General features: G+C 35.9%; 1 protein-coding gene across 1 annotated transcript; it reads left to right on the forward strand.

Annotated features, from left to right (window-relative positions):
• The first annotated feature begins 888 nt into the window (after positions 1–888).
• Positions 889–14,614, forward strand: LOC105749160 (deleted in malignant brain tumors 1 protein). The gene is made up of 10 exons (XM_031955996.1): positions 889–996; positions 1,435–1,588; positions 2,417–2,616; positions 5,668–5,718; positions 6,869–6,895; positions 8,378–8,428; positions 9,215–9,241; positions 10,635–10,788; positions 12,648–12,838; positions 14,064–14,614. Exons 1-10 carry the CDS (start codon positions 915–917, stop codon positions 14,387–14,389), a joined length of 1,263 nt encoding a protein of 420 aa, XP_031811856.1. The 5' UTR covers positions 889–914; the 3' UTR covers positions 14,390–14,614.
• The last annotated feature ends 4,447 nt before the right edge of the window (positions 14,615–19,061 follow it).

Here is a 19,061-nt window from a genome sequence, read left to right on the forward strand (position 1 = left end):
AAATGGCTGAACAAATTGTAGTATGTGATTATGATGGAATAACATTGGGCTCTAAGAAATGATGAAGAGGATATTCTCAGAAAAACCTGGAAAGGTTTCAATGAGCTGATGTACAAGTGAAATGTTCCATGTACAAAGTAACAGCAATATTCTAAGATAATCAGCTGTGAAAGACTTAGCTATTCTTAGCAGTACAATGATCTAACACTGAAGGAATTATGATGAAAAATGCTATTCATACTCAAAGAAAGAACTGATGGCTTCTGAATATAGGTGGAAGCATACTTTTTTTACTTCCTTTATTTTTCTTTAGGCTTTGTTTTTTATTCTATGTTTTCTTTTACAGCATGACTATTATGGAGATGTTTTGCATGACTGCTCATGTATAATATATCAAATTGCTGCCTTCTCAATTTAGGGGGGAGGGTATGGTGAGGAAACAATGAAGAGAATCTGGAGCTCAAAGTTTAAAAAATAAGAATGTTAGAAATTATTTTTACATGTATTTGGGGAAAAAAATTTTAAATATTAAATAAAAAAGATAAGGATGACAGATTGCTCCTGTGGGATAAAGAACACATCAAAAAAAAAAAAAAAAAAAAAAAAAAAAAGGTTGCCTTTACTTCCTCTGTCTCTATAGTATAGAAATCTTGAATATGCATGTATGTCTATGTATATGTGTGAGAAGTATGAGTAATGCAAAAAAGAAAACATTTTATGATAATCCAATGACAAAAAACAAAACAAAACTGGGCACATCTGTGGTTTTCTCACTTGCTCCCATTATACTGGTTATCTACAATTGTCAAGCAGAAACTAATCAAAAAAAATTTTTAGTTGGCAAAAATCCTAAGGATTGTAAATTCGCCACAGGTATAAAAGGTGTGTGTGACCCAAAGCAATTCATTGACAACATGGCAACATTAAGGAGCCTCTTTCCTCTAGTTCTTTTCATTTTATCATGTCTGGCAGAAAAGGACATGGGACAACTTAAAGGTATGAATAATTAATAATAATCTTCTCATGTCTCCTATTTATGAGAATTATTCGAAGTCTCTTCATACATTCTCTTTCTTGGCTGTTCCCAAAAGCAGGTGACTGTTAGGTCTTAGTATTAAAGATGGAAGAACATAAATTAATTACACTGTGAGAGTTCTATGGACTGAGAATGTAGGCTAGTTCTCTCTATTCTATTCTAAGAACCCTATTAGAAGTGAAGGCTCTCTTTTTAGCACAACCAGGTGGTGATGACATTAGTCTTATTCTGATTCAGAGTAAAGCATCAAAGAACATATGGGGCAACATGGCTTAATACAATCCCTAAAATCTAGCAGGAACTCAATATATGTTTTGAAAATAACTACCAAGAAAAATAAGCTTAACTCCCCAATTCTTCACAAATGATAAAATTGCTTTTCCATTTCTATTTTACAGATAGTAAAACAAGTTGTGGGGGTTCCCTTGTCGCTTCCAGTGGATCATTTACAAGTCCAAACTATCCAGGATACTACCCCAATCTTCTAAATTGCATCTGGGAAATAGAAGTAGACAATGATTTCCAAATCACTCTGGTCTTTGATGATCTGCAGTAAGTAAGACCCTGGTTATCTCAGAGTAACACTTCTCCTTGATAATCATATATTAATCAACTTGAGCTACTACCAGATATAGTCAATGTAAAACTTTATTTTCTCTAACTATATTTCATTGTTCCAAAGAAAGATTCTCTTGTGATATTTGAGGAAGGTAGGAGAGGAAGGAAGAGACAGAATTATGAAATGAGAATATTATTTATAAAACATTTTTTAAAACACACATATGTGAACAGTTTAAACAGATTCACCACGTAAGAGCCAAGTTCTAAATCTGCTATCACTAGGGAAAAAATCTTTATTCATGTGTGGAAAAATTTTAATGAGAGGGAGACAGAAAGAATAAATTTGTTGTCTCCTTCATTAGAATGAGTTCCTTAAGAGACTATTTTCATCTTTCTTTGTATCCTCAGAACTTAGTACAGTATTTGACTCATAGTTAAATGCTTATAAATGTTTGTTGACTTGATTTGACTCTATAGTCCAAAGATATGGTTCAGTCATCTGACTGTTTTATTTGTGTTACTTTAGAGGTTTTCTTTAAACAGATGATTGAAGACTGGGATATTTTCTACTCATTTTCAAACATTTTAGCAGCATTCTGCAGATTTTTCTCTATATCTTTATGAATATACTTGGGGTGGAGGAAATGTTTTCTATTAAACAAAGGTTTCTTATTGTTTGAAATATAGGATAATTGTCATGAAATTTTGCCTGTTACTAAGACAAGAGTAAGGAGTATTATGGTGAAAATAAAGAGACTTATTGCTAAAATATGCTACAGATAGTCCCATCATTTCTCCTATGTTTCTCTTTTTCTACAGATTGGAATTTGAAGATTCATGTATTTATGACTACATTGAGATTTTTGATGGTTCATTGTATGCTTCTTCATTTGGAAGATTCTGTAAAGGTCCCATTAGGACACTGATATCAAACTCCAACCGAATAACAATTTTATTTAAAACTGATGGCAGTATCACCAATAGAGGATTTTCTGCTTCTTATACTAAGAGTCCCAAAGGTAAGAAATACCCATGACTAATACTTTGGCAAATTAAATAGTAGAATGACTATCTGTTCTTGCTTTTTTTGATCAGCCACTGGTCTAGTTGCCTACTATTGTACATTGAGTTCCCCTTTTAGTGAGGCTAAATTTGGAAAATGCAGGTGGCTAACTACCCAAGTCACACCTCCTTTGTCAAAATGGAACGGAGGTTTGGCAGCATCACAGGATAATTAATTAATGGGTCTTTGAAAATAGCACCCTGAGCAAAGTTTTCTGGAAGAAGGTTGCCATTGATCACTAAAATAGCAAAATGGACAGAAAGTCAATGAGTATATTTTTGATGGCTTTCCAGCTGTGCTTGACAATGAAAGGTTCCTACAATAGGTGTGAAGGAGATTTATAATAATGAAATAAGGGGGACCATTTGTGACGATGCTTAGGTAGTCTACAAATAACTGGGTTATGGGGAAGCTCTTTCTCCCCTGGGAAATGCCTATTTTGGCCAAGGCTCTATAGTCATTGCAATAGATAATGTACAATGTAGAGGAACTGAAGACTATCTTTGTCAGTGTTCCTACAGTGTCTCTCATAACCATCAAGATGGCATTCTCTTGTACCTATTCTCTTCTCCATATTTGAATAAAAGGGTATCTCCTTATATGCACATGTATAATGACCCTGATTTAGTAGAGATAAACTTAAATTCTTATAATTGGGTACCAAAAATTGACTGCAAAATTACAAGTCAGAGAGGAGTTATTAAAATGGCAACTTGTCAAAAAACAAAATCTGAGTTTTAGGGGAACTCCAAGCTCAATGGGAATCAACAGTTTTAATATGACAGCCCCAAAACAAACAAACAAACAAAAAAATGGAACCTTGAACTGTATCAAGTGAAGTTTAATTTCAAAAATACTATATTGCAGCAGTATGGGCAGCTAGGTGGTGCAGTGAAGACCTGGTGTCAGGAAGCTTTATCTTCAGGAGTTTAAATCTGGCCCCAGATACTTGCTAGCTGTGTGATCCTGGGCAAATCACTTAACCTCGTTTGGCTCAGTTTCTTTGTCTATAAAATGAACTGGGGAAGAAAATGGACAAAGTATTCCAGTATCTTTGTCAAGAAAATCCTAAATAAGGTCACAAAGAGTCAGACACAATTGAACCACAAGTATTTCAGACCACCCTGGTTGCTCTACATAGAAATTTCCTTTTCATTTTGGAACAACATAGTTTGGGAAAGAAATTTATAGTATGAATACCAAAGGAGAACATCTGAGTAAGAAAGGGCCTCAAGTTAATGTCATATGAGGATAAGTTGAAATAGGGATGTTTAACCTTGAAAGAAGATTCAAGAGTGACATAACAGTCTTCATCTGCTTAAAGGATTTTCAAGTGAAAGAAGGCTAGATTTATTCTTTTAACCTTACAGGAAAGAGAACAATAGAGAGAAGGTGGAATTTTAGGCTTAAGGTAAAGGGAAAACTTAAAAACAACCAGAACTTGGCAAAAATGGAGGAGGAATGCCTTCTCCTCACTAGAAGTCCTCCAGCAAAGGCTGTCTACCCCCTCATTCACAATGTTTTGACAGGGACTCTTGACAAGGAGAAGTGTATGTATTGGTCTACATAGCTCCTAAAAATCCCTTCCAACTCTCAAATTCAAAGATTCTGACAATCAGGTATTTCTAAAATAGCAAATGATGGAATTAAGGAGATTCTAAGGACCAAATTAGAATAGCATTTTATCTTTGTGACAAAAAGCTGTTCCATATCAATGAACTTTCTATGAAACAATTTAGTTCTTATCATTTTACTGCATTAAATTTGCTATCTATATTCTCCCCGGATTTTTTTTCTCTGGATTTTCATGATAATGCTTAATTTTGCTTCTCTTCCTACTCACCTGATTTCTTTTCCTCCTCTGCTGGCCCATCATCTATATTATGTCCTTTAGCTATGGGTCATCCCCTATCCTATTTTATCCTACCCTACTGCTTCCTGTTTCCTCTCTTCGTTTCCTTTTACTTAACTGTGCCTCAGTTTCCTCATCTATAAAATGAGATGGAGAAGGAAATACAAAATCACTACAGTATCTTTGCCAAGAAAATCCTAAATAGGGTCATCAAGAGTAGGATGACTAAAATGACTGAACAACAACAAAAAGTTACAGATTTATTATAAATATATATGTGGTCTCCCATAAGACAAGTTCTTTGAGAATAGGGAAATGTTTCATTCTTTGCATTTGAGTCTCCTGTGCTAACAGAGTTTCTGGCACAAAGCAGATGATTAATAAATTCTTGCTGATTGATTAATTGATTGATTGACCTAAAGCATACCCCTTTAAGTGTCATTCTTTCTCAAAAGTTTAACCATTTTTGGATAGATTCTTTTCAAAATAGTTTATGATTCCCTGAATCCTTAAGCAAAGATCACTAAATAAAACTGAATTATTTCCTCCCTTTTGCTGTCATTCCTCCATAATGAGGATAATTGTGCTTCTTTTTCACTTACAAAGTCTCCCTTTATTCACTCTGTGCCAATGTGCTAGATACTGGAGACACAAAGTCAGTCCTGAAATAGTTCCTGCCCATTATTAATACTGAAATAGTATTGAAATTGTGATTCTGCTCTGAACTGAGAAATAGAAAACCAAACTTGTTGGAGCTTCATGAAAAAAAGAATTGAGAAACTGAGGGGGGAAAGGGGAAGTATTACCAAAGTCACCTCAGCTTCATGTTAATAGATGCTGGGTGAGGGTCTGAAAGATTCTAATATTACAGTACATAAGCTTTAAGAAAGGGACTCTGGCCCATTTAGCCTGGCTGCTGAGAGGCTGTTTGCCTTTCTATGTGGCTCTTGGCTATGTTACAGACAGGTAAGGTTGCCAGGTAGGTGAGCTGTCAGTTCTTGTAAACTGCGTACATGAAGAAATAGATGGAGGAGTACAGGTAAAGAACCAGATTCTTAAGAGATTTTAAGAACAAAAGTAAAAGGTTAACATGATTTTGTATGTGTTAAATCTAAATGTGATTGATTACCTCTGCCTCTCTTCTTTTTCAAACAGAAATTTCCACTCCATTCCCTCCCTTTACTACTACTCCCTTCACTACACCAGGTAAGTTGGCTCTTTTAAGAGCTAAAGACAGAGTTCAAATCCAAAAGTGTTTTTAAATTGTATTAGTCACTGGATTCTCTTAATCCTTGGTGGTCAGACTAACACTTCACAGAACTAGTATTCCCTATGACAGTCATCACAAATACACCAAAGGAGGCAAAAAGGTACCAAGTTAACTGCGAGGATTTCAAGGGATTAGAATTAATAAAAATCATTCAATTCCCAAATTCCAAGCATAAGCAATGAAAAGCAGTGGGAGAGATAAAAAGAGAGAGAGAGACAGAGAGACAGAGTGGGGAAAGGGGAAGGAGAGAAAAAAGGAGGAAGGAAGGGAAGAAGGAAGGAAGGAAAAGGAGAGTAGAAGGGCAGGGAGGGGGAGAGAAAGGGAGAGAGAGACAGAGAGAAAAGAGACAGACAGACAAAGACAGAGAGAGGAGGGAAGGAGAAAAAAGGGGAGAGAGAAAAGAGGGAAGAAAGGGAAAGAGGAAGAAGAGAGGGAGGAAGAGAAGGAGGAAGGGAAAAGAGAGGGAGAGAGGGGAAGAGGAGAGGCAAAGTGAGGAGAGAGAGGAGGGAAAGAGAAAAGAGAACCCAGGTTCAAATTCTAATTCTGATACCCACTAGCCGTGTAACCCAGAGCAAATGCTCTCATTCTTCCAAGCTACTAGAATGTAAGTTGCAGAGAAAGTGCCAACAATATTGTTAGAAAGAGGCCCCTCACCTGGGTGTTTCCTTTATCAATTAAATCACAATTTCAGTACTGAAATACCTCCACCAATGTCAGTAGCTCTACAAATTTCATAAACAAAAATAATTCTTGCCTCAAGAACCTTATATTCTTTGCAAAGTACTGTGAGAATTAATTTATAGTAATGAATCTAAAAGTCAACTTTTTATTGCCTTTTCACTAGCCGCAAAGTGTTTTGTACTATTGCAATAATGCCATGAGGAACATTTTTCAACCTTGAATAGAGGATATTTGAACTTAAAAGAAAAAAAAAGGACCTTATATTCTTCTGGGGGGTGGGAGGGGAAACCATAGAGAGATTTCTCTCCATTTGGGTGAACAGATCTAGGGATATTTTCAGTCTTAACAGGGAGAATTATTTTTGATCTTCTTCATTCATCTCACATAGACTTCTTTCTCCAATAGAATTCAACACAGCTGATCCTCCATTTGGTAAGTCTAACCTTCTCTTAGGTGAATGAATGAAAAGGCATTTATTCAGCACTTACCTCGTGCCATGTCCTAGGCTATACATTGAGAAAATACAAAAAAGTTAGAGACTTCAAAGAGACACATATAAAGGTGTGTGGTCAGAGAAGTTAGGTTTGGTCTGAGGAGAATCAGTTGATCCATAAAGCAATGAATTCTGCCCTTTCCAGAAGCCATGGTACTAATAATTTGATTACTATGACCAGAAAAACTTAAAAAAGGGGTAGGGATTAGAGGGGTGCAATGGATAGAACTAAGGGCCTGGAAGCAGGAAGCCTCATCTTCCTGGGTTCAAATCCATCCTCAGACACTTACCAGCTGTGTGACCCTGGGCAAACCACTTAATCCCGTTTTCTTCATCTGTAAAATGAGATGGAGAAGGACAAACAAAACCACTCCAATATCTTTGCCAAGAAGGACATGACTGAAATAACTAAACAAGAGCAAAAAACTACATATTAATTATAAATGCACATGTTGTCTTCCATAAAGCAAGGTAAGTTCTTTGAGAAGAGGAAATTGTTTCATTCTCTGCATTTGAGTCTTCTGTGCCAACAGAATTTCTGGCACAAAATACATGATATACAAATTCTTGCTGATTGATTGATTGACCTAAAGCATACCCCTTTAAGTGTCACCCTTTCTCAAAAATTTAATCATTTTTGGATAGATTCTTTTCAAAATAGTTTACAAGATTCCCTGAATCCTTAAACACATATTACTAAATAAAACTTAATTATTTCTTGAGGCTATGTCTTGAGGAGGCTGTCCCTACAATAAAGTGTCCATAGTTCTGTAGTGTTTGATTCTTGGTTACTGCTTTTATTTTTTTTTCCTTTCCTCACTTTTCCTGTCATTTATCCATGCCGAGGATGGTTGTGCTTCTTTCCCATTTACAAAGACTCCCTTTATTCATTCAAGAAACTCACTCTGTGCCAGGAAATGTGCTAGATACTGGAGACACAAAGTCAGTCCTGAAATAGTTCCTGCCCATTATTAATACTGAAATAGTATTGAAATTGTGAATCTGCTCTGAACTGGGAAATAGAAAACCAAACTTAAAAAAAAAAAATTGAGAAATGTGGGGAGGAGGGGAAGTACTGCCAAAGTCACCTCAGCTTCATGTTAATAGATGCTGGGTGAGGGTCTGAAAGACTTACAGTACATAAGCTTTAAGAAAGGGACTCTGGCCCATTTAGCCTGGCTGCTGAGAGGCTGTTTGCCTTTCTATGTGGCTCTTGGCTATGTTACAGACAGGTAAGGTTGCCAGGTAGGTGAGCTGTCAGTTCTTGTAAACTGCGTACATGAAGAAATAGATGGAGGAGTACAGGTAAAGAACCATTTTCTTAAGAGATTTTAAGAACAAAAGTAAAAGGTTAACATGATTTTGTATGTGTTAAATCTAAATGTGATTGATTACCTCTGCCTCTCTTCTTTTTCAAACAGAAATTTCCACTCCATTCCCTCCCTTTACTACTACTCCCTTCACTACACCAGGTAAGTTGGCTCTTTTAAGAGCTAAAGACAGAGTTCAAATCCAAAAGTGTTTTTAAATTGTATTAGTCACTGCATTCTCTTAATCCTTGATAGTCAGACTAACACTTCACAGAACTAATATTCCCTATGACAGTCATCACAAATACACCAGAGGGAACAAAAAAGAACTGTGTTAGTAGCTAGGATTTCAAGGGATTAGAATTAATAAAAATCATTCTATTCCCAAATGCCAAGCATAAGCACTGGAAAGTAGCAGAGGCAGTGGTGGAAGAGAGATTGTAAGAGACAGAAAGACAGACAGAGGGACAGAGTGGGGAGGGAGGGAGAAAAAGGGAGGAAGAGAGTGAATGGGGGAGAGAAAGAGACAGAGAGAGGAGGGAAGAAAAGGGAGAGGGAAAGAGAAAGCAGGAAGAAGGAAAAGAGAGAACCCAAGTTCAAATTCTGACTTTGATACCCATTAGCCATGTAACCTAGAGCAAATGCTCTCATTCTTCCAAGTATTAGAATGTAAGTTGCAGAGAAAGTGCTAACAGCATTGTTAGAAAGAGTCCCCTCATCTGGGAGTTTCCTCTACCAAATAAATCACCATTTCAGTAAAGGGAGGAATACCTCTCTACCCATGTCAGTAACTGCAAATTTCGGAAACAAAAATAATTCTTGCCTTCAAAAACCTTGTATTCTTTCAAACAAAAAAACTATATGCAGACATTGGAGGCATTTTCAGTCTTGACAGGGCGATTTCTTTGTTTTCTTAATTGATCTCACATTGACTTCTTTCTCCAACAGTATGCAATACACTTCCTCCTACATATGGTAAGTCCAATCTTCTCTTAATTGAATGAATGAAAAGGAATTTACTCACCATTTACTATGTTTCAGGCCCTAGGTTAAGCATTGAGAATAAAAATGCAAAAGTGATACAATTCTACCTTTTAAGAACCTTAAAGAGACACGTGTTGGGATGTGATGATCTGGAAAGTGAGTTTTGATCTGGGGAGTTATAGAGATGATGAGTTGATCCATAGGACAATAAATTCTGCCCTTTCCAGAAGTGACAGTACTAATGATTTGATTGCCATTTCCAGAGAAGGGTAAACAAGGGATAGGAATTAAGAGGGGATGTTAGGGGCCACAGTGGATAGGCCTTAGGTCCTGAAGGCAGAAAGTCTCATCTTTCTAAATTCAAATCCAGGCTCAGACTCTTACCAGCTGTGTGATTCTGGGCAACTCATTTAGCCCTGTTTATTGCCAAACCAGTTTCCCCAAAATAGGATCACCAAGAATCAGACACAAATGAACAACAAATTGTAACACTGCCGATAGCAGGACACATAAGAAGATGACCCAGATAGAGTATTAGAAGGAATGTAAAACAGTTTTGGCCTAGGGGTCAGCTAAATATAGATACTTATATTCAAGGCCATGCAAAATGTTATTGCTCCATTATTATGTCTCTTTCTCAAACTCTATTCTCCTGTGCCTATCCCAAACTGCTGAGAAGTCCTGACTTCTCTGACTTGTATCAATGACTGATGGCAAATAACAAAACCAAAAAAATTTAATTTAATTAGGGCAGGAACTGCTGATTTTTGTTTTTGAACTATAACGATATCTAACTTTTGTCATATACTTTAAAGTCTGCAAAGTAATTTACATTTATCTCCTTTTATTTGATTCCCAACAAGCCTATGAAGTATTTGTTCATTATTCTCATTTTGTAGATGGAAATTAAGGCTCAAGTACCTTGTTCAGATTCAGAGAGCTAGTAACTAATAATTCAAATACTGGTCTTCCTGACTCCAAGTAGAATGTTCATGCACTATACCACCTAGTTGCCCTCTGGGCACTTAACAAATGATTGTTGAATTAAGACTTTCTTCCTGAGTGCTAGGAATTCAATGACAAAAATGAGATAGTTCCTGTCTCCAAAATACTATGACAGTGTGGATTCTGGGATGAATATATAGGGACATAAATGTAACATAAGACAGAGTAAAATAAGAGATGAAGGCAGCACTCAACAAAAACAGAAGAGGTCACTTTGTGTTTCACAGTTATTAGGTTGATTTTTCATGCGAGATCAGGGAAGTGAGAAATAAAAATATTCTTTAATTCAGATTTCTCATTAACTCAGACTGGTATCTCCTCTTCCCTGACTTTTGATTTAATTGAGTATCTATAAAAGGTTTTTCCTTTCATTTCATAGATCCCTCTATGGATTGTGGAGGTTTTCTGTTTGATCCTGAAGGCTCACTGTCCAGTCCGTTCTACCCCGGACAGTATCCAAATAATGCCCACTGTGTGTGGCAAATAGAAGTGGACCCAGATTCACTCATAAACCTTATCTTTGATGATGTGGAGTAAGTATTTGCGGGCTAGAATGACAATGGACAGTCACTCAAAACTGAAAATAGTGGCAACCTTTGGCTTCCCTCACACTGCTATTTCTTTTCCCGAGTGCTTCTGTAGAAGTTGATTTGTAATCTGCCAGCTCACTTTGCAGAATGGCGAGAATTCAGCAGTTCTTTTAGGTCTGTGTCTAAAAGTTTAATTGTAATTGTGATCAGTGAAATTTTAACTTCATCAGTCACTGTCCTAACACTGAGACCCCAAGGGAAAAGTCCTCTCCTTGGAAAGGGAAGGCTCAAGAGAACTCTATTAGTTTTGTCTGTAAGTTCTATCTATAGGTTTGATCACTAATAATTTACGAAGTGCTAAAATGTACCAGGCACTGATATAAGTTGTAGAAATGAGTTGAACCAGAGAATTATTATCACTTAGCAACTGCCTATGGTGAGGAGATCTGCTCCCAAATTACCTATATGATGCATGATTCATTAGTCTTGAGTAAGATATTTCTTTCCCCATTGTAGACAATAAAGAGATTTATAATCTAAAACAGAACTGAGACTGGCTGACTAGTGTTCTTAAAGTGTCCTTCCTCAATATCAATTACAACAGCCTCCAGGACCACATGGAAAGGAAAGCTCACCTCCCCACTCCATGTCATCATATAAAAATGTGCCGTGTCCTAGGTTAGGTGGAGACCAAGATGAGTTATTAGTCTTTAACCCTAACCCTTGCATACTTCTCATGATAACTCTAGTTAGGTAACTCCACCTTGAAACATGACATGAATTTTATACCAAATACTGTTCCATTAGTCATCAAGCCTAACGAATTTTTATAAATTGTCAAAGTACAAAGGGTTTTTAAAAAAAGACAACACATTTAGTGCTTGCTACAGTAGGGAGATATGTCTTTTTTTTTTTAATAGCCTTTTATTTACAGGATATATACATGGGTAACTTTACAGCATTAACAATTGCCAAACCTCTTGTTCCAATTTTTCACCTCTTTACCCCCCCCCACCCCCTCCCCTAGATGGCAGGATGACCAGTAGATGTTAAATATATTAAAATATAAATTAGATACACAATAAGTATACCTGACCAAAACGTTATTTTGCTGTAGAAAAAGAATCAGACTCTGAATTATTGTACAATTAGCTTGTGAAGGAAATCAAAAATGCAGGTGTGCATAAATATAGGGATTGGGAATTCAATGTAATGGTTTTTAGTCATCTCCCAGAGTTCTTTCTCTGGGCATAGCTGGTTCAGTTCATTACTGCTCCATTGGAAATGATTTGGTTGATCTCGTTGCTGAGGATGGCCTGATCCATCAGAACTGGTCATCATATAGTATTGTTGTTGAAGTATATAATGATCTCCTGGTCCTGCTCATTTCACTCAGCATCAGTTCGTGTAAGTCTCTCCAGGCCTTTCTGAAATCATCCTGTTGGTCATTTCTTACAGAACAGTAATATTCCATAATATTCATATACCACAATTTATTCAGCCATTCTCCAACTGATGGACATCCATTCAGTTTCCAGTTTTTAGCCACTACAAAAAGGGCTGCCACAAACATTCGTGCACATACAGGTCCCTTTCCCTTCTTTATAATCTCTTTGGGATATAATCCCAGTAGTAACACTGCTGGATCAAAGGATATGCACAGTTTGATAACTTTTTGAGCATAGTTCCAAACTACTCTCCAAAATGGTTGGATTCGTTCACAACTCCACCAATAATGCATCAATGTCCCAGTTTTTAGGGAGATATGTCTGCTTGTGTGTAAAGAGTAAGATATTGATGTGGATTATGGAAGACTGATCTGGACACAGCACAATAAACATCATGTCTCCAATTCTCTTCAGGCTAGAAGGCTGCCATTTCGATTATATTGACATCATAGATGGATCACCAAATGGTTCTTTGATGGAAAGAATTTGTGCTGGTTCCCAACACACAATTGCATCACTTACAAACAAGATGACAGTTATATTTACAAGTGATCACAGTATTCAAAAACGAGGATTTCGGGCTCGGTATGAAACTTTTCCCAGAGGTAAGAGTCTCGTTCATTTGTTTATTATTAAAATAGCAATAATCTGATGTGTCTAACAACTTGCACTCATTGTCATATTTGAGCTTCAACACAAAATTTTGAAGTAGGTGTCATGGGTATTAATATCCTTATTTTACTATTTGAAGAAATAGTCTCAAAAGTCTAAATTGACTTGTCCCTAGCCACACCTTGCTAGTGCTCATTCTGATACTATCCATCTTGTCGATATAATCTTCCCCTCCTACAGAAACCAATAGAGGATTTCCCTCCAAAAGAGGAGGAAGTCCATAACAAGAGCCAAGCTGATGTCATAATAGTATAGAACAAATCTTTGGTCTATATTTGCAAGGAAAGCATTGTAATTGAGCTCAACACTGGAAGACTACAACAAATCTCCAAAACAAAACAAAACAAAACAAAACTAAACTAAACTAAATTATAGTATTTCTTTGTGAAAAATAAGTATCACAAAACAACAATAAAAAAAAATCAGATGTTGGTCATGTCTGCAAATATGTCTCTTTCTGTACCTGTAGTACATCATTTTTTGGCCAAAGAGAAGGAAATTATGCATTTATTATCAGTCTTGTGGAATCTTAATTACTCATTGCATTGATCCAAATTTCGAAACTTTTCAAAGTTTTCTTTTACATTATGATTATCACGGTATCAGTTGTTATCCTGTTTCTATTATCTTCACTTTGCATCAATTCCTGTAAGTCTTCTCAGTTTTCTTTGAATTTTTCATAATTTCTTATAGAACAATTATTCTATTCATATATTCCAATTTATTCAGTCCTTTCCCCATACATACCCACTTTGTTTCAAGGTTTTACAAAAAAGTGCTATGAACATTTTGTATATCTATATCATTTCACTCCATATTCTTAACCTCTCTGAAGCATTTGCCTAGCAGTAGGATCACACAGTCAAGAGGAGGATTCAGTTTAGTAACTTTCAGAGTTTAATGCCATCCAGAATTGATTTCCAGAAATTGTTTTCCAGAAAAGATGAAGCATAATTCATAGTTCTACCAACAATACATTAGTGTACCTATCATTCTACATTCTTTCCAAGAATTGTCATTGTCTTTAAAAAAAAAAAAAACAATAATAATCTAATAAGTAAAACAAAAATTCAGTTTTTTTAATTTGCATATATCTTATAAGAGATTTGGAGCATTTTTCATATGATTATTTATAGTTGTTTTCTCTTTCTTTTCTAGCTGGTATTTTGAGACTGGTAGCTTCCTCTAATAGATGTGAAGGTCGTGTGGAGATTTACCACGATGGACAGTGGGGGACAGTTTGTGATGATGACTGGGACCTGCAAGATGCCCAAGTAGTATGCAGACAACTTGGCTGTGGAACAGCTATTTCTGCCCCAGGAAATGCCTATTTTGGCCAAGGAACTGGACCCATTTCCCTAGATGATGTCCAATGTGTGGGGAATGAATATCAACTCACTGACTGTTTTCACAGAAACTGGTTCTCCCATAATTGTGGTCACTATGAAGATGCCAGTGTCATCTGTTCCAATATCAAACAATAACTTTTCAAGCCACAATTCCCTCCCCCTCCCTGAAAAAAAAAATATTAAGTAAAGTTAGTTTCTAAAGAAATGGTGCTGTTGTTTTTGTCCTCAACACTGAAAGGCTTAGAAGCTAACATGATCTAAATGCTTTAGAAACTTGAGCTTGTTGCAGCTCCTTTACCCACACCTTTCTTCCATTAGCAAGTTCCATCACTTTGATATTGTAGGCTCTCCTTGGGTTTCACTGCCAGGACCACACAATTTCACCCAAGTTTGCTTGGTCTTCAAACAAAGGCTTTCTCCTCTTCTTAGCAACTATAGAGTCATCCACTATTATAAATGGAAGAGTTTTCTATCATTTAGTCCAACCCCTTTATTTGATATGAGGAAACATACAAATGAGTATTTTAACCCAGTTCCTACAGCTTATTAATTAGTAGTGAATCTTGCACTAGCACACTTATTTGCCTAATTCCCTATTCATTGTTTTATTTTACTATTCTGTATTTTCATGGTACTGGAAATCATCAAGCAATCTATATTTATTCATTATAGAAAAAAATGAAACAAGCTATGGGGGCCTTGGATCGCCACCCTCTTCTCTAACTGAACCTCTTCTTCCAAATATTTTCCCTAAAGTAAACTCAATAAATCTTGCCTGGATTATATGTTAAATCAGAGTCTATTTCTTGCCAAACTGGACGTGGAATCAGAAGGTCTGGATTCAAGAGTTGGATCTACCATTTATGATCCATGGATCACAAGGAACCTGACCTCCTTGATAAAATAGGAATAATAGTATACTGCTATCTACCTCACTGAGTTGTTGTGAAGAATGCATTTTGAAAGGTTCACAGATGTGAAATATAGTTATACTTACATGTGGGACTTAATATACTTAATGGGGACCTCCCCATTAGAGTGAATGATGAATCTTGTGAAGTAGCATTATTTGAATTTGAAGTTCATGTTTCCATTGGGATGAAACCAATCACCATATTTTATAATTATAACTTTAAGGCAAATTTGGATTTCTGCAAAATACTTCATAGGACTCATTATCTGTAACCCTGATCTAAGACCAGTTGAATGTTTTCAGCTGGTCAAAAAACTCACTTCTTTAATTCTTCCAGCTCCCCCAAAACAAAACCAAACTTCAGGATATTCCACAAGGGGTTTGGAATGTCTTCCTTTACACCTGGTCTCAGGGAGTCCATACTCTTATTTCAAAATCTGTTTTTGCTTGCTGGATTAGAAATCTTATATTTTAACTGTCTTCCAAACATTTCTCTCCTAATTCTGGTGCTCCAATCTGACAGTAACCCAACATAACTGTTATTTTCTTCAGTCTCTTGTACTTAATGCCTCTGGGCTTCTGAGTCCTCTCTCACCCTTAACCCATTATTCTCTATCCAGACAAATTAACTATCTAAGTACAACAGCTAGTTATGTCCTTCTGGTAAAGTTAGCTTTTCCAATTCTCGTTCTAGACTAGTACCTGAATTTTGTATTCTCCAGGAGTCATGAAGCCTGAGACCATGAGGCCTGAACCTTTGATCCCCTTTCCAAACGAGTATCTAAATAAGAATTTCCCTGTTTATATCTGATCAAAATCCATACCTAATTGATTTCCTTTTCCCTTACTTGTCAGGGAAAGTAATCCCTAAATAACCTAGAACCACCTCCTCTTTCCATCCAATACAAGAGAAGGGAGAATCATATATGAATGACAAGAATTTTAATTCCCTAGTTGCCTGGGCTCTCAATTTGCATCTCAGTACTGAGTACAGAATAAAGTAAAATGAAAAAGGTCAAAAGAAGTGGGTTCAAATCCTAAGCCACCTATCTGTGAACTATTAGACAAATCACCTCACCACTTTGGGACAATTTTTCTGATCAGGATTCTGCCCTGAATAAACATAAGGCCAGAGACCCAAATATCTAGGCTCTGATAGGAGTGTATATCCCATTGTATGCATGAGCCACCATTCACTTGTGTGCCTGTAGAACTGCAAGGCAAGGAAGTCATACACTTGTATGCTTAATTCGTATCCTTTGAGTATATTTCTTCTCAGTACCTCATTCAAGAACTCCTCAAAATAGTCATAGAAATGAATAATTCATGTATATAAGTTATTGAAGTCAATCCTACTTGCCAGGACACAAAATGGTGGTAAGGAGATCCCATTTGTAATAGTTGTCCCCAATTCAAGATGGGTCAGATAATTCATATTAAATTCAATTCAAGCCAATCCAACAAGCATTTATTAAGCACCTACTATGAATAACACACTGTGCTAGATGCTGGGAATAAAAATAAAAAGTCACCTGAAAGAAAATATTTATGCCATTCATTCCCATAGCACATATTTTCCTTCTATTTCCTCCCTCTCCTTCCTAGTTTCCCTATGATCCTTGCTCAAAACCTTGTTTTGGAACCTATCTGTACGCTGCATTCCTACTCACAGCCCCTTGGTATTTGCACTTTAAGGTTCTCTGTAATGAACAAAACTACCCAATTGCCTTCTGAGGGTAGAGTAAATAGTCCAGAAAAAAACATGGCATCATTCCTAGATATGACCTTGACGTCTTAGGAATTCAGAAATATTTCTTACGCTAACAATTCTAAAAAAAAAAAAACTAATTATCATTAATGAGAATGTAAAGTTTTGCTTTACACCCTCTTCTTAATGGGAAGCTTCCAATATTTCTTCATTATATGCAAGTAACAATTTGGTTTCATATAAATGCTTTTTTGCCACATTAAGAAAAAAATACTTCCCTACTTGGGCAGTTAGTAGATAGAACTGAAGACCTGAAGCCAGAAAGACTCCTTATGAGATCAAATTTATTAGGTGAATGATCTTGGCAAGTCACTTAAACCCTGTATTTACCTCAATTCCTCATTTGTAAAAATGAGCTGGAAAAAGCAATGGCAAACGATTCCAGGAATTGAACATGACTGAAATGACTAAACAACAAGGTCCCTCCTTATACCTCTTTTTAGGTTTGTTTGTTTTGTTTTGTTTTTTCAGTATTAATATGTATTACACTTTACTAATGGTCTTTTCTGCACCCTCTCATGGTCACTCTCACAAGTCCTCAGTCACAATGACAGGTGAGTCTCTGGAGAACAATTGGTTACTATGCTCTAGGTGTTAGGAGTAATCCTGAAGGAAATAATGGAGAGAAAAGCATTTGTTTATATAGCACCTGCTATGTGCCACGTACTGTGCTGTGCACTTCAGGGCTGGTTTTTCTAGTAATACTTCTAATAGGCCCCCCATCCAGTATGTGTTCCCTCCAATATCAGTCACTAGCTAGATCTTTCCAATATCAGCTGCTATTGATTTCTTCTCACTATCAATTAAAATCAATTAGCTTTTTAAAAAGCTTATTTACTGAGAAGTTGTAGCAAGAATCAAAGTACAAAAAATGTCCCAAAGGAATTTGTGACCAAAGAAGAATTAGAGATGATTATGAAATGTAAAACTGATAAGTTTAATTACATTAAATTAAAAAGGTTTTGTACAAACAAAAGCAATGCAGTCAAGATTTGGAGGGAAGAAGAAAGCTGGGTAACAATGTTTACAACCAGTGTTTTTGATAAAGGCCTCATTTTTAAAATATATAGAGAACTAAGTCAACTTGATAGAATACAAGTCATTCCCCAATCAATAAATGGTCAAAGGATACAAACAATCTCAAATGAAGAATTAAAGTCATTTCTAGTCATATGAAGAAATGCTCTAAATCATTAATGATCAGAATATCTCTTACAATATATCTCCCTCCCCAAATGTAAATGAACCAGTGACCAGTGATTTTAAAATCATAAAAAAAAAAAAATTTTTAATGGAATGATATATGTCCAAGAGTAATTCTGGAGAGGAGAAAAAATAGCACACAAAAGAATGGACTCTATTATAAAGATAAGCTATTGCATATGAAAAACCAATAAAATTCACAAGGAAAATTTAAAAAGATACCCAATAGGGGGGAATGGGATCTTTTTCATAATTATAGTGTCATACAAAATACATAAGGAATTGAAGCAAATTTATATAAGTAAGCTCTATTCCCCAGTAGATAAGCAGTCAATGGAAATAAGAATTCTCAAAAGAGATATGAATGAGCAATAATCATCTGAAAATTTGTTCAATTTAAAATCTTAAAAAAAAAAAATTTAAACTTAGAAACAAACGTTACCTTAACTTACCCCTTACTAATTTGGCAGAGATTGGTGGGACTTTTTTAATGATAAAATTAAGTTCTGGAAAGAATATAGAGAAAAAGGCTACCATCTTAAGCTGTGACAGATGATATTTGACCAGAATCAGATCTCCATCTCACTTCCTAGTAACTAGCTTCAAATCACACAGCCATGAGCATACATCCTCTTTCTTCCAGCTTCCCTTTCTCTATAGTTTTTTTCTCATTAGGCTTTAAGTTCCCTGAGGGGATAGTTTTTTTTTTCTTGTTTAGTACAGTGTCTAGCACACAGTAGGCACACAAATGTTTTATTTATCACATTATTGGTGGAGATGTGAATTGATAAAATCTTTTTGAAAATCAAAGTATTCATACCTACTGATCTACTAGAGCTATACCATATGGGTATTATTGTTAGGAGGCAAAGAGTTATTATTTTTAAAGAACTAGGAGTTGGAGATAGAAGTTCAATATATAA

Source organism: Sarcophilus harrisii, chromosome 2 (assembly GCF_902635505.1).
Source record: "Sarcophilus harrisii chromosome 2, mSarHar1.11, whole genome shotgun sequence".
Lineage (NCBI taxonomy): Eukaryota > Metazoa > Chordata > Mammalia > Dasyuromorphia > Dasyuridae > Sarcophilus > Sarcophilus harrisii.